The sequence below is a fragment of the Dromiciops gliroides genome, chromosome 5 (genome assembly GCF_019393635.1).
Source record: "Dromiciops gliroides isolate mDroGli1 chromosome 5, mDroGli1.pri, whole genome shotgun sequence".
Taxonomy (NCBI): Eukaryota; Metazoa; Chordata; class Mammalia; order Microbiotheria; family Microbiotheriidae; genus Dromiciops; species Dromiciops gliroides.
Window position 1 is genome coordinate 113,356,732 of NC_057865.1, and position 15,005 is coordinate 113,371,736.

General features: G+C 35.7%; 1 protein-coding gene across 3 annotated transcripts in view; it reads left to right on the plus strand.

Moving 5' to 3' along the window:
- CHCHD3 (coiled-coil-helix-coiled-coil-helix domain containing 3) overlaps window positions 1-15,005 on the plus strand; it is a 341,349-nt gene that overhangs the window by 196,403 nt on the left and 129,941 nt on the right. For 2 of the 3 annotated variants that reach the window (XM_043968935.1, XM_043968937.1), the window contains one exon: window positions 12,291-12,374. In XM_043968935.1, the coding sequence (XP_043824870.1) occupies window positions 12,291-12,374 (84 nt within the window). Of the gene's footprint in view, window positions 1-10,503; window positions 10,519-12,290; window positions 12,375-15,005 lie in introns of all 3 variants that reach the window. The other variant, XM_043968936.1, reaches the window with a different exon arrangement.

Sequence of the window (15,005 nt, forward strand, 5' to 3'; positions counted from 1 at the left end):
CCATCTCCACCTCCCCAAGAAAACTTCACTAGGATCTCCCTGTTATAAACTACCACAATCCTCTAGAGTACATGCTCTTCACCTTCATTAGTTATTTCTGGTTAAGTTTTTTGTGCCCTCACATCCCAAAATAAAAGTTCTAATGCTGAGAGAGAGAGAGAATGACCTCAAATGTATACGGCCCTTCTGGCCCCTTAGCTGCCTAAATTTTTTTGTGTTCACATCTTGTGCATCTTAGAACATCTTCACTTCAGCCTATTGTTCCTCAAGCTAATGTCCTATAGGTCTCTTCACAGCCAGTCTTCCTAGAAAAAGCTTTTTATAAGTATTGCCTCGACTTCTCCTACTTGTTTCTCATCTCTGTTAAGTTGTACTTTAGATATTTTTCAAGTTACCAAGTTATTGCCAAAACCAATAGCTTTTTCTCACTCCTCCTCCTTGTCACCTTTTCAGCATTTGACAGTGTTGACCACCAGATCCTTTTCCCTCTTAGTTTTTAGGGTACTGTTCTCTTGATTTTCCCTATAACGCTGGCTCTTCTTTCTCAGTCTCCATTTTTGGATTATCATCCATTCTCTATTCTCTCATAGTCAATATAAGCCCTAACTCTTCCTGGCCTCTCTTCTTTCTACATACCTTCACTCTCAGTGATCTCATCAGACCCCATGGCTTGAAGTATTTTTATGCAAATTACTCCCAGATCTGTATTTCAAGATCTAGCTTCTCTTCTGAGCACTGATCCTACATTACTGCCTACTATCCATTTCAAATTGAATGCCTTAATGACACTTTCAACTCAACATTTCTCAAACTGAATTTATTATCTCTTCCTCAAAACCTACTTAGTTGATAGCTTCTCCATTTTTGTTAAGTGTACCACCATACAGTCATTCTGGTTCACCACGTTGGAGTCATTCACATTTCTTCACTGTCCCTCCCATATATCTAATTATTTGTTATGTTTTATTGATTTTACTTCCCATAACATACCTTACATTCTCTTTCCTTCTTTCTAATCAGCCTAGTTCAACCTATAAAGGAGGGAAGTAAATAAATACTAAGGGCCTACTCTGTGTCAGACACTGAGACAAGCATTTTATCAATATTATCTTACTTGATCCTCACAACACCTTAAGGAGTAGGTACTATTATGATACCGCCCATTTTACGGTTGAGGAAACTGAGTAGCAGAAGGAGAATCTTACCCAAGTGTCAGCTAATAGGTTTCTGAGGTTATATATGAACGCAGTTCTTCTTGACTTCAGGCCCAGCACTGTGCCATCTAGCTGATTCTATTAGACTGTTGCAGTGGCCTCCTAATTGGGCTTCCTACTTCCAATCTCTGCTTTCCATTCTGAGAGCACCTGGGTGCCGCTGTGGAAAAAGCACTGAGCCAGAAGTCAGGAAGACTTGATTTCACATCTGGCTTCAGACACTCCTTATCTATGAAATGAGCTGGAAAAGGAAATGGCAAACCATTCCAGTATCTTTCCCAAGAAACCCCCCAAAAAGGGTCAGGAAAAGTCAGACATGCCTGAAAACAACTGACTATTAACATCTCCATTCTGTCCTTCACATAGCTTCCTAAGTGATATCCCTGCAGCACTGGGTTGACTTGGTCATTTCCATGACTAAAACTCAAGTAGCTCCCTGCTACCTCTTGAATAAAATACAAACTTCTCTTTTTGACATTAAAGTACTTCACATTTTGTCTCTATCCTACTTTTCCAAGCTTGTGAAATACCCCTTCATAGCTCTTTGTTCTGTTCAAATAGCCCTCAAATAGCCTTGCTGTTCCTCCTATTTGCCATTTCACTACCAATCTCTGTGCAATTACATAGTCTGTCCTGCATTCCTTTCACTTCAACCATTTGGAATCCTTAGGAATCCTTTGCTTCCTTCAAAACTCAGCTCAAGGGCCATCTCTTACATGAGGCCTTTGAAACACCCCCTCTCCCTTCCAGCTGCTAATGTCTCCCTGACATTTCATTATTTTATTTATTTACTCACTCACTCACTCACACACTCATTAGAAATATACAAATAGATATAAGTACTTATTTATACAAGTGTGTGTGTATATATGCCTTTGCATCCCCAATACCTAGCATAGTATGTGATATGTTGTAGGTTTTTCTTTACATTTAGGTTTGTTGTTGTTGTTGTTCTTATTATTATTACTATAATACATAAAATCAGCTTACTCTGTTGCAAATTACTAACTAGAAACTAATTCCGAAGCATTTTTAAAATAATAAACATTTTTATTTAAAGTTTTGAGTTCCAAATTTTATCCCTCCTTCCTTTCCTCCCCTCTCCCTTCCCTGAGGCAGTAAGCAATCAGATATGGGTTATACATGTGCAATTTTGTAAAACGTTACCATATTAGTCATTTTGTATAAGAAAACAAACAAAAGAAAAAATGAAAGAGTGAAAAATAGCATTCTTCAGTTCTGTGTTCAATCAATATCAGTTCTTTCTTTGGAGGTAAGTAGTATGCTTCATCATTAGTCCTTTGAGATTATCTTGTATCATTGTATTGTTGAGAATAGTTAAGTCTTTCACAGCCTTTCATCAAACAATATTGCTGTCTCTGTGCACAACATTCTCTTGGTTCTGTGCACTTCACTATACATCAAGTCATACAAGTCTTTCCAGGCCTTTCTGAAATCATCCTGCTTGTCATTTCTTATAGCACAATAATATTTCATCACTATCATATACCACAGCTTGTTTAGCCATTCCCCAATTGATGGGCATTCTTTAATTTCCAGTTCTTAGCCATGACAAAAAGAGCTGCTATAAATATTTTTGTACAAATAGGTCTTTTTCCCCTTTTTGGGATGTCTTTGGGGTATAAACCTAGCAGTAGTATTGTTAGATCAAAGAGTATGCACAGTTCTATAGCCCTGTGGGCATAATTCCAAATGGGTCTCTAGAATGGTTGGATCTTTTCACATAGGTTTTTATTTAATAATAATTAATTGATTGATTCTTTGTATTGCCCCCTTCACTTTTCTCTTTCCTCTGATCATTCAGATCATTGGCTTTATAATATATGTTAAATATGTTTATGTATATACAAGGTAGTTTGGTAGGAAGAGCTTGGGATAGCAGGAAACGCTTCACAGGGAAGGTGGTTCTATCAGAGGGAGTCTGCAAAAGCTGTCTGCAGACAAAGCAGAACCAGAAGACTCCAAACAGTAGTGGGAATGAGCTTAGAAAAAATTGGGGTAGAGCTCAGACACTTGAAGGGAGAACTAGAAAAGAAGCAGCATCCAAAGTATCATGTCAGCTCCTTGATGGTCAGTTGAGTGTGAGATTCAGGAAGACCTAGGTTTAAATCCTGCCTCAGATACTTCGTAGATGTGTGACCATTCTTAACCTCTCTGGGTTTCAATTTTTCATCTTTAAAATAAGGAATTGATTACTTCTGAGATCTCTTCCAGCTTTCAGTCTGTGGTCCTGAGACCTTCTTTCCAGGGTATAATGCAAGTTAAGAACTAGATAAAAAACCAAATGCACCTAAGAAAGACTGTTATGCACATTTAAATTGGCCCATTCTTCATTGTGATAAAATGATGCTGTGCTTTTCAAGTTGAGTTAAGCTGACTTTACATGAAAATGTCTTGATTACTTTCCTAAAGGATTTTTTAAACTTGTATCCACATTGCTTTATTCTGTAGATGAGTTATATCTGTGCATTTTTTAAAAAGTACCTTTTGTAAGATGAAAGTGGTGAGTCTAGTGGGAGGAGAAGCCATTGGAAAATTGCAAATGAAGTGAGAAAGCTGAGTCCAGCTCTACATTTTTAAAATGATGAGACTCTGACTTAGAGATTATTTAGATATGTCTATAAGAGATCTTGTATTTCAGTACAAAGCCACGTAACATGGACAGTGTCATAGAGTCACAGGTCAAGAGCTGTCAGAGACCGCAGTGGCTGACTAGCCATAATTTTATAAAAAAGAAAATTGATGCCCAGGGCTGTTAAGTAACCTGTTCAGGGCAAACATTTGATGTAGGATTTGAACCCAAGTTTTCTAACTCTCTAGAGCCATGGCCCTGTGAGTATAAATGGAATCTTTAAAATGTAATCTATGAGGGGGCGGCTAGGTGGCGCAGTGGATAAAGCACAGGCCCTGGATTCAGGAGGACCTGAGTTCACATCTGGCCCTAGACACTTGACACTTACTAGCTGTGTGACCCTGGGCAAGTCACTTAACCTTCATTGCCCAGGGGGGAAAAAAGTAATCTATGAGAAAAGAATTGCCATTACTCCCAAGCTTTTAAAATGTGTAGGTATAAATATCAAATATTTACCTCTCCCACAGACACAGCCTTTCACAAAGTTGTTCATTGAGTCCTCAGGCATTTCTTAAATGCTTACTATGTCCCAGGATGAAATGAGTATAAATGAATCAATTTTCTATTCTAAATGAGCTTTCATTCTAATGGAGGGGGTGGAGGGAGCAGGAGATGTATAGCAGATATGTAAGTACATAGTAATGTATCTGTATTTATTTTGTGTCTTTAAAAACATTCTGAGGAGGGAACCATGTATGTATGCATGTATTTATATACACACAATGTACACATACACACATGCGTGTATACACACATGTATATATGTGCCAATGCATAAAATAAATAAAACCTGTATTCAAGCAAATGTGTTTGCAGTATATGTGTATGTGTGGGTAGATACATAGAGAATTCACGTGAGGGAAGACAATAGCAGTTATGAATATCAGGAGAGGTTTCGTGCAGAAGATGGTACTGAAGACTGCATCTTAAAGGAAGACAGAGACTGAGCAGAGGTCAGGAGGGAGGAGCGCATGCCAGGCATAAGGGACAGCCACTAAAAAGACACAGAGTTGGCAATGGATGGTGCAACGAGTGAGAGCCAGAGAAGGGTCACGGCTGGCATGGGGAGGAAGCAAAGTCCTTTTTAAAGCTTTAAGCACTGTACAAATATGAACTAATAATTTAATGAAGATAATACTCCTAGGACTTCATATCACCCCTACACAGGGACTTTTCATCCCATTTAATATCTTTTAAAATCTTATAGTAAGTTTGGACTTTTGAACAATTTTTGTTTAAAAAAATAAACTCAACACCTTTATCTTTAAATTTGCCTTTGTTTGCAGTTGTGTCCCATCTTATTCCTGATCTCACTCTAATACCTTTCTTCATTCAGAATAGTTGAGGTTTTCTTCCTGGTTGCTTCTTTTCCCAGAAAATGCTTAATACGAAGTTAATATGTTAAAGTAGTAAGGGAAGAGTTTGTTATTTTAAATTGCTTTTATCAGTATGAAACAACTGACATTTTACTGTTGAAATGCTTCTTACTGACCCAATGCCTACCTGACTGAACTCCTGACACTTAAATCAGAGTTCTGTTCAGTTTCGAGAATTGACTGCAGCAGGTCTGCTTTATCAGGCTGGAATGTATTCAGGATCCTGTGTCAGTCCAAGGCAGAAGGTTTTAAACTTTTTTCTATCAGATCCTTCAGGGAGTCTGATGAAGCCTATGGATCCCTTCTCAGAAGAATGTTTTTAAATGTGTAAAACAAAGTACATAGAATTACAAAGAAAAGTGACATACATATGTATATGTTCAAATGTATGTACATCAATATGAATATCTGTATATGTTGTGTGTATGTTCTTTTCAAGCTCACCTACCTCAGGTTAATAACCCTGCGTCTAAGGGTTCTTTGTATATATGTGGTAGTTTAACACATAAAGGTGAGTTTTAACAAAGCCAGGTTTTGACCCTAGGTCTGTGAGTTCCTTTAAAAGTTAATGTGCTAATAAATTGCAACTAATTTGCCGCTCCTTTGAAAGTGACTTTCTGGAGTAGTCTGGAATGCAGTGCCCAAGTATAGTACTTTTGTTAGTGCTGCTTTGTAAAGAAGCAATGAACCTCATATAATTTTTCATTTACAACAAAAGTGGAGCATTCAAGTTAATTGAGTACATGTCTACTGTTAATTATTTTGTTGTGGCTAATTGATAGTCTCAGCGATCGTGTTCATCAGCTATGCAGCCTATAAATGTAATATTATGTTGCCAATTTCTATTTTAGCAGTGAATTTGTTTTATATAATTTGTATCTCTTACATAGATTTTTGTTAAGCCTTTTGGGGGGTGATATTTGCATCATTTAAAATCTGAATACAAATACTATTTGCCAGTTATTTGATTCTTGTACATTAACTTGATTTTTTTCCATCTCTAATCCCACCTGCCTTTTGTACCACTCTGGAGAAATGCCATTGTTGTTATAGCACCGATGTGCTTCTTCTTTCCTTTGATGTATTAACCCTATCTTTGTGAAAGATGAAATACTATTTCACTGTTATCATATATGTTTTAACTCTTTTATTACGTTTGGCTAGGGTAGGGGGAGAGAAGGAATTATAATCACCTAGATGTTCTGTTTTAGACTAGCATCTGAATAATCTGCTTTATCCAAAGTTTGACACTATAAAGATGGAGAAAATAATTTTTAATTTTTCTACTTTTAGCTATTATTACAACCAAAAAATAAAATAAAAAAAAATCTACCTTAGATAGAGCTGGTTGGTTCAAATTCAACAGGGTTTTCCAGAAGACAAAATCTTTGCCTTAACATTTCTTTTCTTTTCTTTTTTTTTTTTTTAAGCAATGGGGGTTAAGTGACTTGCCCATGGTCACACAGCTAGTAAGTGTCAAGTGTCTGAGGCCGGAGTTGAACTCAGGTACTCCTGAATCCAGGGCCGGTGCTTTAACCACTGCGCCATCTAGCTGTCCCCTGCCTTAACATTTCTTGCATTAAAGTATGAATTACTGAAAAATAATGATGTCATCTTAATTGATTGTGATGTCACTGTGTTCAGAAAAACTTACTTTGTACTTATAGTTTGCCCTGTGCCCTAGATCATCTAACTGCTAAGAAGATTGAGCTATCATGTTGGAAACTTGCACTTGTAATGATACATCAAAGGAAACAGAGGTGAAGATAAAGTTCCTATTAGGAAAACTTGTAAAATGTACAGATTTTAACCCAAATTAGAGAAATTTTAGTCTGTTTACATTCCTATATGGAAAGATGATACTTCTAACTCATAAGAACTTTCTCAGTATTAGGGCATCTGAAAGAAATATACTTAGACAGAAGGCACAGGTTTGAATTGCATACAAAGGGATGATATCTGTAAAGCATTTATTTTTTGTTTATTCTTTGTGGGGGGCGGGGGCAGGCAGGATGGGATGGCTTATGTCTGAGGCCAGATTTGGGCTCAGGGTCCCCTGGGTCCAGGACTGGTGCTTTGTCCACTATGCCACCTAGCCGCCCCATGATGACATCTTTAAGATAAAGTTAAGGGGTAAGAAGAGTGCACTGGGAGAAAGGGAAAGGTGGAATGGGGTAAAGTCGCTTATATAAAAGAAACAAGAAAAAGCTTATGGAGTGGATGGGAAGATGGGGATGGAGCAGGGGAGTGAGTGATCCTTACTCTCATCAGAATTGGCTCAAAAAAGGAATAACATACACAGTCAAGTGGGTATAGTAATATATCTTGCCCTGCAGGCAAGTGGGAGGGGAAGGGGATAAGGTGGGAGAGGTGAAGGAAGGGAGAACAGATTGGAGGAGGGGGCAGTAAAAAGCAAAACACTTTTGAGAAGGGATAGGGTGAAAAAAAAAAGAAAATAGAGTAAATATCAAGGGGAGGGAATAGGAAGGATGGCAATACAGTTATCAATAGTAACTTTAAAAGACATGATGAACAGGATGCTATCAGAAGGACTTATGAAAAATACAGTCCATCTACAGAGAAAGAACTGATGGTATCTGAATATAGATTGAAGCATAATTTTTTTTGTTAGTTCCTAATTCTAAAGGTATTTTGTCTGTTATCTTTCACAACTTGACTAATGTGGAGATGTTTTTCATGACTGCACATGTATAACTTATATTGAATTGTTTGATTTCTTAGGGTGGGGAGGGAGGGAGGAAGGAAATTTGGAACAAAAAGTTTTTAAAAATCAATGTGAGGGGGGCGCAGTGGATAGAGCACCAGTCCTGGATTCAGGAGTACCTGAGTTCACATCTGGCCTCAGATACTTAACACTTCCTAGCTGTGTGACCCTGGGCAAGTCACTTAACCCCAATTGCCTCACTAAAATAAAAAAAAAAATCAACGTGAAAAAAATTTATTTTTTTACATGTAACTTTGGGGGAAATTCTAAATAAACAATCAAATAAATAAATAAGGGGAAAAAAAGAAAAACTTGTAAAATGTACAGATTTTAACCCAAATTAGAGAAATTTTAGTCAAACAATGTTTTTGTTTTTGTTTCTTAAAATTAATTTTGCTATTTTGCTTCTTTCGTTAAATTCTTACTTTAGTGTTGAATGTTCGTTTATGTAAAAATAATCTGCATGCTCTAACCAAACCAAATTGTCTATCTTTTGTGCCTAATGAATATATGTGTTTGTGTATGTGTGTATACATCCTTGATAGGAATGAATGATGAATTTTTATTAAAACAAAAAGAAAAGTGAAAATCACCTTTATGAACATATTTATATATGTATATTTCTGTACAATAATATATGTGCTTATATACATAAAATTTTCTTCAGGGTGCTATCATACTTTTTAGTCTAGTAAATTTCCATCATATTGTTTACCATTCCATTTTATTCCTTAGGTAGAGTTAGACTCACAGTCTTTTCTACAGCTATCTGCTTCTTATAAATATAAATATCTTAAGATTAAAGTTATCTACTGTTTTTAAAGAAATATACTCTTGATGTCTGGCTGCTATATTCTTTGTTTTCATATCCTTTACCATACATACACAGGAATCATATTCAGGGGTGGTGGTGGTGGTGGTGGTGGTGGTGAGGTGTGTGTGTGTGTGTGTGTGTGTGTGTGTCCCCTTTTATCCATGCATACATTCACTCTTTGAATCTTACAATATTGGATTCATATGATGTAGCTTTGTGATTTTTACATGTTTTTGTGTTGTCTGATACAGGGGGCAGAATTCTCTTTGTCCTTTATTATGCATAGTTGACCTTTGAGTATATTGCTTTTAAATTTTTCAAGGAGTAGATCTTAGGAAGGTCGATGAGGTTATTTCTATACATTTTTTCTGTTCTAATGAACTATTCAAATTGTAATTCATTGGCTGGCTAAGTGCCATCACCAGGATCAAACAATACATTTAGAATATTGAATAATATCACCTAAAGCTTTCTGAATTACTGTGAACATTATGAAAAGTTATAGTGGAATGCTCATTACATTTTTTACTTCAATATGTGACTATGTACGAACAAAAGAAATGTTGTTTAGTTTGCAAGTGTTTTAGTGACCGTGGTGGGTAATCTCAAATGTCTAATGAAGTTGCAGAGAGAGAAGCAGATGATAATACATTAAGGGTTTGGTAGAGCAAATAATTTCCATACCATAACTGTTTAAGTTGCTATAACTAAATTTTCTGATACTATTAAAATGATTACAAAATTGTCCACTCTCAGATTATGCCAACCTATTTCTCCCATTTGGTTAATGAAAGGTATTGAGAGGGTAAGCCTGGATTTGTAATTCCTTGGCAGCCAAAGAGTCATTCTTTTTATATAAAATCTGATAGTAATGTTTAATACTTTTGTCATGGGGCAGCTAGGTGGCCCAGTGGTTAAAGTACCAGCCCTGGATTCAGGAAGACCTGAGTTCAAATCCAGCCTCAGACACTTGATACTTACTAGCTGTGTGGCCCTGGGCAAGTCACTTAACCCCCAATTGCCCTGCAAAAACAAAATAAACAAACAAATACTTTTGTCATGAGGAAAATTTCCTTCTATACCAGAAAAGAAAAGAAAGGTCTGTCACAGTGGTAGTAATTATTCAGTCATTCATTCAATAAATGTATAGTCCTCTATCTTCTAATTGAACATATTTGAAGATATGGGAGTCACTGCCTTTTAAAAAAAGGTATTAGGTAGATATTAATATATTTGTGACATCTGTAGTTTGATTGTCTTCTTGACAGCCTAACAAGATTGCTTGGTCTTTTGTATCATGTAACCATATTTTCATATTATTGCAGTTTTATGAACTTGCCTTTGAAATTTTCTAATTAGACCATAAAGTAAGGTGACATTTAAGCAGTTGCCTAATTAAATGGGTCCTTTAAATTTAAATAAGCAAGTATTTTCTCTATTGAGTTCTGTGGTTAGTATTTGGAAAGATATTGATAAACTATTTCTCAGTAATTTCTTTTGGGGGGCAGCTAGGCGGTACAGTGGATAAAGCACCAGACCTGGATTCAGGAAGACCTGAGTTCAAATCTGGCCCCAGACACTTGAGATTTACTAGCTGTGTGACCCTGGGCAAGTAACTTAACCCTCATTGCCCTGCAAAACAAACAAACAAACCCAAAAGTAATTTATTTTTAAAAATAATTTATCATAATATGGTTTATAATTTTTTTTACATGCTTCAGGACCTAGAAATCCAGGTAAGTTGTGAAATAAAGACCTATAATGTATATAAGTGGATTCTAAACTTGGGCACTTGCATCATCTTGAGAGACCTATGTCTGTGTAGCATGGGGAGGAAATCTATTTACTCAGCAAGCATTTATTAAATGCCTGTTTTTTGCCAGGCATTATGCTAAACTCTTGGGATACCCCCCCCCCCAAAAAAAAAAAAGACAAAACTGCAATGTCAGAGAAACTTTTAATCCTTATTTTTAAATTAAGATCGAAAGGCAGGTATTAAACATTTATTTGTTTGTCTTCTTGATTCAAGCTAATGTGTTAGACTTTTCCTCAAAGATAAAAATGGAATTAAGGCATATTTTCTGCCCTTAAGCAACTTAGATCTTGATGGGGCAAAGAAATAGGTACAAATGATTATGTCAGTCCCTATGGGGTACTATAAAGTGGTTAGCACCTAGGAATTCTTAAAAGGTTAGCCATGATCAAGCTTTCTTTGGACAATGTAGGTTTTGAGTTAATCCTCGAAAAATGAGACTAGGCAAGTCATTTCAAGCTCAAGAGCAGCATAAGCAAAAACAAGGTAGATCAGAAATAGAACTTGTGTACAACCTATGATGCAGAACCCTATAGGATATGGACAGGAACTTGAGAAGGAGCAGTGCCAGAAAACATTTTAGAGGGTTGAAATGAGGAAATGAATCAAGAGAAGGGAGGGCTGGGGCATAATGCTTTATAGTGGGGAAAACAAAGCTGGTAAAGAAGGCAAGAGGACAGAGGTGTGTGCAGATGGGCTCTTTTCAAGGCCTTTTTGTATAAAGGCACACACTTTTTTCTTTCTGTAGAGGCAAGACCCCTGGTTACTGGCATCTGTGTAGCCATTTTTTCCAGGGGTCTCAGATGAATTTGAATGGGCTAATTGCTGCTTTAAGAATTTCTTGTATTTGATCACTTACCATATATAGGATGAAGTACAGTGTTAGGTGCTTCAAATTTTTTGTGTAAATGCAGTTTAACCCCAGACTTGGATCTTTGAGTCAGAAACTATAGTTTGAGAAAGACAGTAACTAATAGACTTTTCTGTTTTTTTAAGATCTTCAGAATAATTCATCATGCATATACTTTAATCATTATACTTTTAAAAAGTGTAGCAAGTATTTTATTTCCATTTTTGTTGAAAATGAGATTTAACAAATCAGACTTCTAAAACTAATAGCTTTTCTTATGTATTCGAATATCATCATTTAAGCAATTCTTTCTTCTACTTCCACCCATATTCTCTGTAACTCTTTCTTAAAAGGACAGTTAACAGTATGAGACAAGCAATTTCATATCTGAATGTCTTCCCTGATTACTCATAAAGTTACCAAAACATAGAATGCACATGCAATATCTTATGTAGAAATCTTCTTATTCAAAGGTGAACATTAGTATAATTTTTATTTTGAAGAAAAGCTAAGCATAAATGCATAAAATAGTAATCCTTGAAGTGACATTACTCCTAGAGGAGTTAAATAAAAGACAGTGTGCTAGTGCTGTACTCTGCTATTTCCAAGTAATTTGGGACAAAGTAGGACACAGCTGTAGACAGGGGGAAAAAAACCAGAACAATACAGACTCATTCTTTACATTTAATACAGCAATCATCTTCCCATTAATGTTTTTCTGAGACAACGACCTAATAGATTGCAGAATCTTCAACTGTGTATATTTATTTCTTGCAACTTTTATTTGACTTTTACTTTGCTGTTGCTGCTTTTTCTTGATATGTTTTCTTCATTTCTTTTTTTAGGCTAAGCAGCTGGAAGAGAAAGACAGAGTATTAAAGAAACAGGATGCTTTCTACAAAGAGCAGCTGGCTAGACTGGAAGAACGGGTATGACCATTTAAAATGATTATTTTTTAATTTAAATAGCTAATTTTGGGATACTTAATGCTTTGATACTTGGAAAACATTTGTAATTTCATCAGTGTGGGCATTCCCTCCATTGACACCGATCTCAGACCTTTGAAAATTGTCATGGTCTAAAAAACTCATTATCTGAAATATCTTCTCAAGTTGAGCCTTTTTGCATTTAACTAGTCTTATCCTTGAATGAAGGACAGCCAGTCTGATAAGATCAGCTAGAGTATGTTCTCTCATGAAGACTTACCTCCGGCTTGTGATAAGGTCTTGTAGTAGTAAGATAATTCTTGGATAGGTTATTTTCAAATTAAATAATCGAGCCTAAAAACTAGATTAATCCAGAATCACCACTCACTTAAAAGCAAAACCAAGCCAATAAAGAAAAACTACAACTTTTTGGTGAGGAAGTAAGGCATCTGAAGATAAAGATAAAATCATTTATTCTTTCCTAAAGAATAGCATTTCTACATCCATTTTTTCTTCTGTAGACATAATGTTCACAGTGGTGCATTTTATCTTATAGGATAGGGGATGTGGACCAGACCAGTGATTTCAGTGATATATAGAACTCTTACTTATGGAAACTCCCTCTATAAGTGCCATTTGACACCTCTACAATTTATTATCTTAGAGATTTGCCTTGAATGGTGATTGATAATATGGCTTGCAGTCATCACATAGGCAATATGTGCCCAAAGATAGACTTGATCCAGGTCTTCTGTTTCTAAGGCTAGCTCTCTGCTATACCTTGCCACCACTCTTATCAAACAGAAACTTCTTTTAAATTAAAAAAAAAAGGTTTTTCTTATATATTTAAAATCACATGGCGTCTAACTCATTTAATGTCATGTTAGACGGCGGCACATGACTCTTAAATTTGGACTTGGATAGCAAAAAAGTAGAAAGCAAGTAGATTAATTCAGTAAGTGGCAGAGGTCAAAATTGTGTTAGCATTTCTTTGTATTCTCAGCTCTTAGCATAGGGGCTGGCAAACAGTAAGCACTTGATAAATGTTTGGTCAGTATTGGCTAATGATTATACAGCCAGAAATATGTTAAAAAGGAAGTGTAGTATAAAGCAAAAAGTAATGTAAGGAGTCATAAGACCTGATCACTTATTAATCTTAGCTTCTTCACATAGCTTTTCTGAGCCTGAATACTGCTATTGTATTTGTAGTGTTTTGCCTAATGCATGGCAGAATCAGCATTGGTAAATTCATATACCTCTCCCCCTCTTATCTCTTTCACCTTCCCCATCTGCACATTATAGTTGGGAACACATGTATTTCTCTTCCCAAGAAGTCAGTGCATTCCATAGGTTTCCTGGGAAGAGAAATCACTTTGTTAACTTTTAAATGATATACAAATGTCAGTTGTTATTATCCAGTATTCTAACATAGGAAATCTTTTTCCAATAGAAAAGAGCAAGGTTATGTAATTGATGACAGTTCCCACAAAAGCCTTTGTGTAAAATCTACAAAATATTTGTTGAAATCACTGTGTTAAGATAGGATTTCACAAATGGACAGTCTAAATGTAAAACTCACAAATGGACTTTTAGGAGCACAAATTGTGGCCTGATTTTTTAAAACTTCATCGATCCAATTGTCTTTGTATAATCCTTTTGAGTAAAATCTTCTCTTTCTCTTAAATACACCAATGTATTCTAACTGGCAAGAAATAAATACTAATGGGATGACATTAGAATGTCATATTGCTTCTTCAGTAAGGGCATGTTGGACATAAGGGCTTCAATAAAATATTCAGTGTTCTCAGTGTCCTTAGACAGCACATTAAGAAGTTTGTAAACCAACTTTGAGTGGTGCTGGTCGAGTAATGGATAAGACTGGGGTTCCTGATTATGCTGTTGTTCTCTGCCTTATTATCATCAGTATCCTTTGAGTTTGTTTTGAGTTGTGCTATAACTGATGTGTCCCCTTTGGAAGAACTACCTACTTCTATGCTAAGAACAGGAGGAGGCAGTTTCAAGATGGTTATTTCTTTTTTTCTTAAAAAAAAAAAAATGACCAATATCTTTATTTCTATTTCCTAATGTAACCCTCTCCACTCTCCTTCCCAAAGAGACATGCCTTATCATAAGATATTTTAAGAGGAAAAAATAAAACATTCTGCAGAATTAATATCAGACTTCTTTGATATTATATGCAGTGTTCCTTTCATACCCATGATCCCTCTACCTCTACAAAGAATCAAGAGAAGATGGCCTCTTCTATCACTTCGTTAAGACCAAGCTTAGTTGTTAACATTTTACAATATTGTTTTATTTTGTTGGGTTTTTTTCCCTTTTATGTTGTAGTTATTATGTATATGTATATTGTTTTTCTAGTTGTGCTTCATTTTGAATCAGTTCATGTCTTTTCATGTTTTTTTTTTGTATTCATCACTTATAATGAAATAGTGTTCTATTGCATTTATGTACTATGTTTTATTTAGCCATTCCCCTACTGATGGACCCCTACTTTGTTTCCAGTTCTTTGTTGCCACAAAAAGTACTACTATAAATATTTTGATGTATGCAAGGCTTTTTAAAAAATCATTGGCCTCTTTTGATATGAGATGATTTTAATATAAGAATATTTGT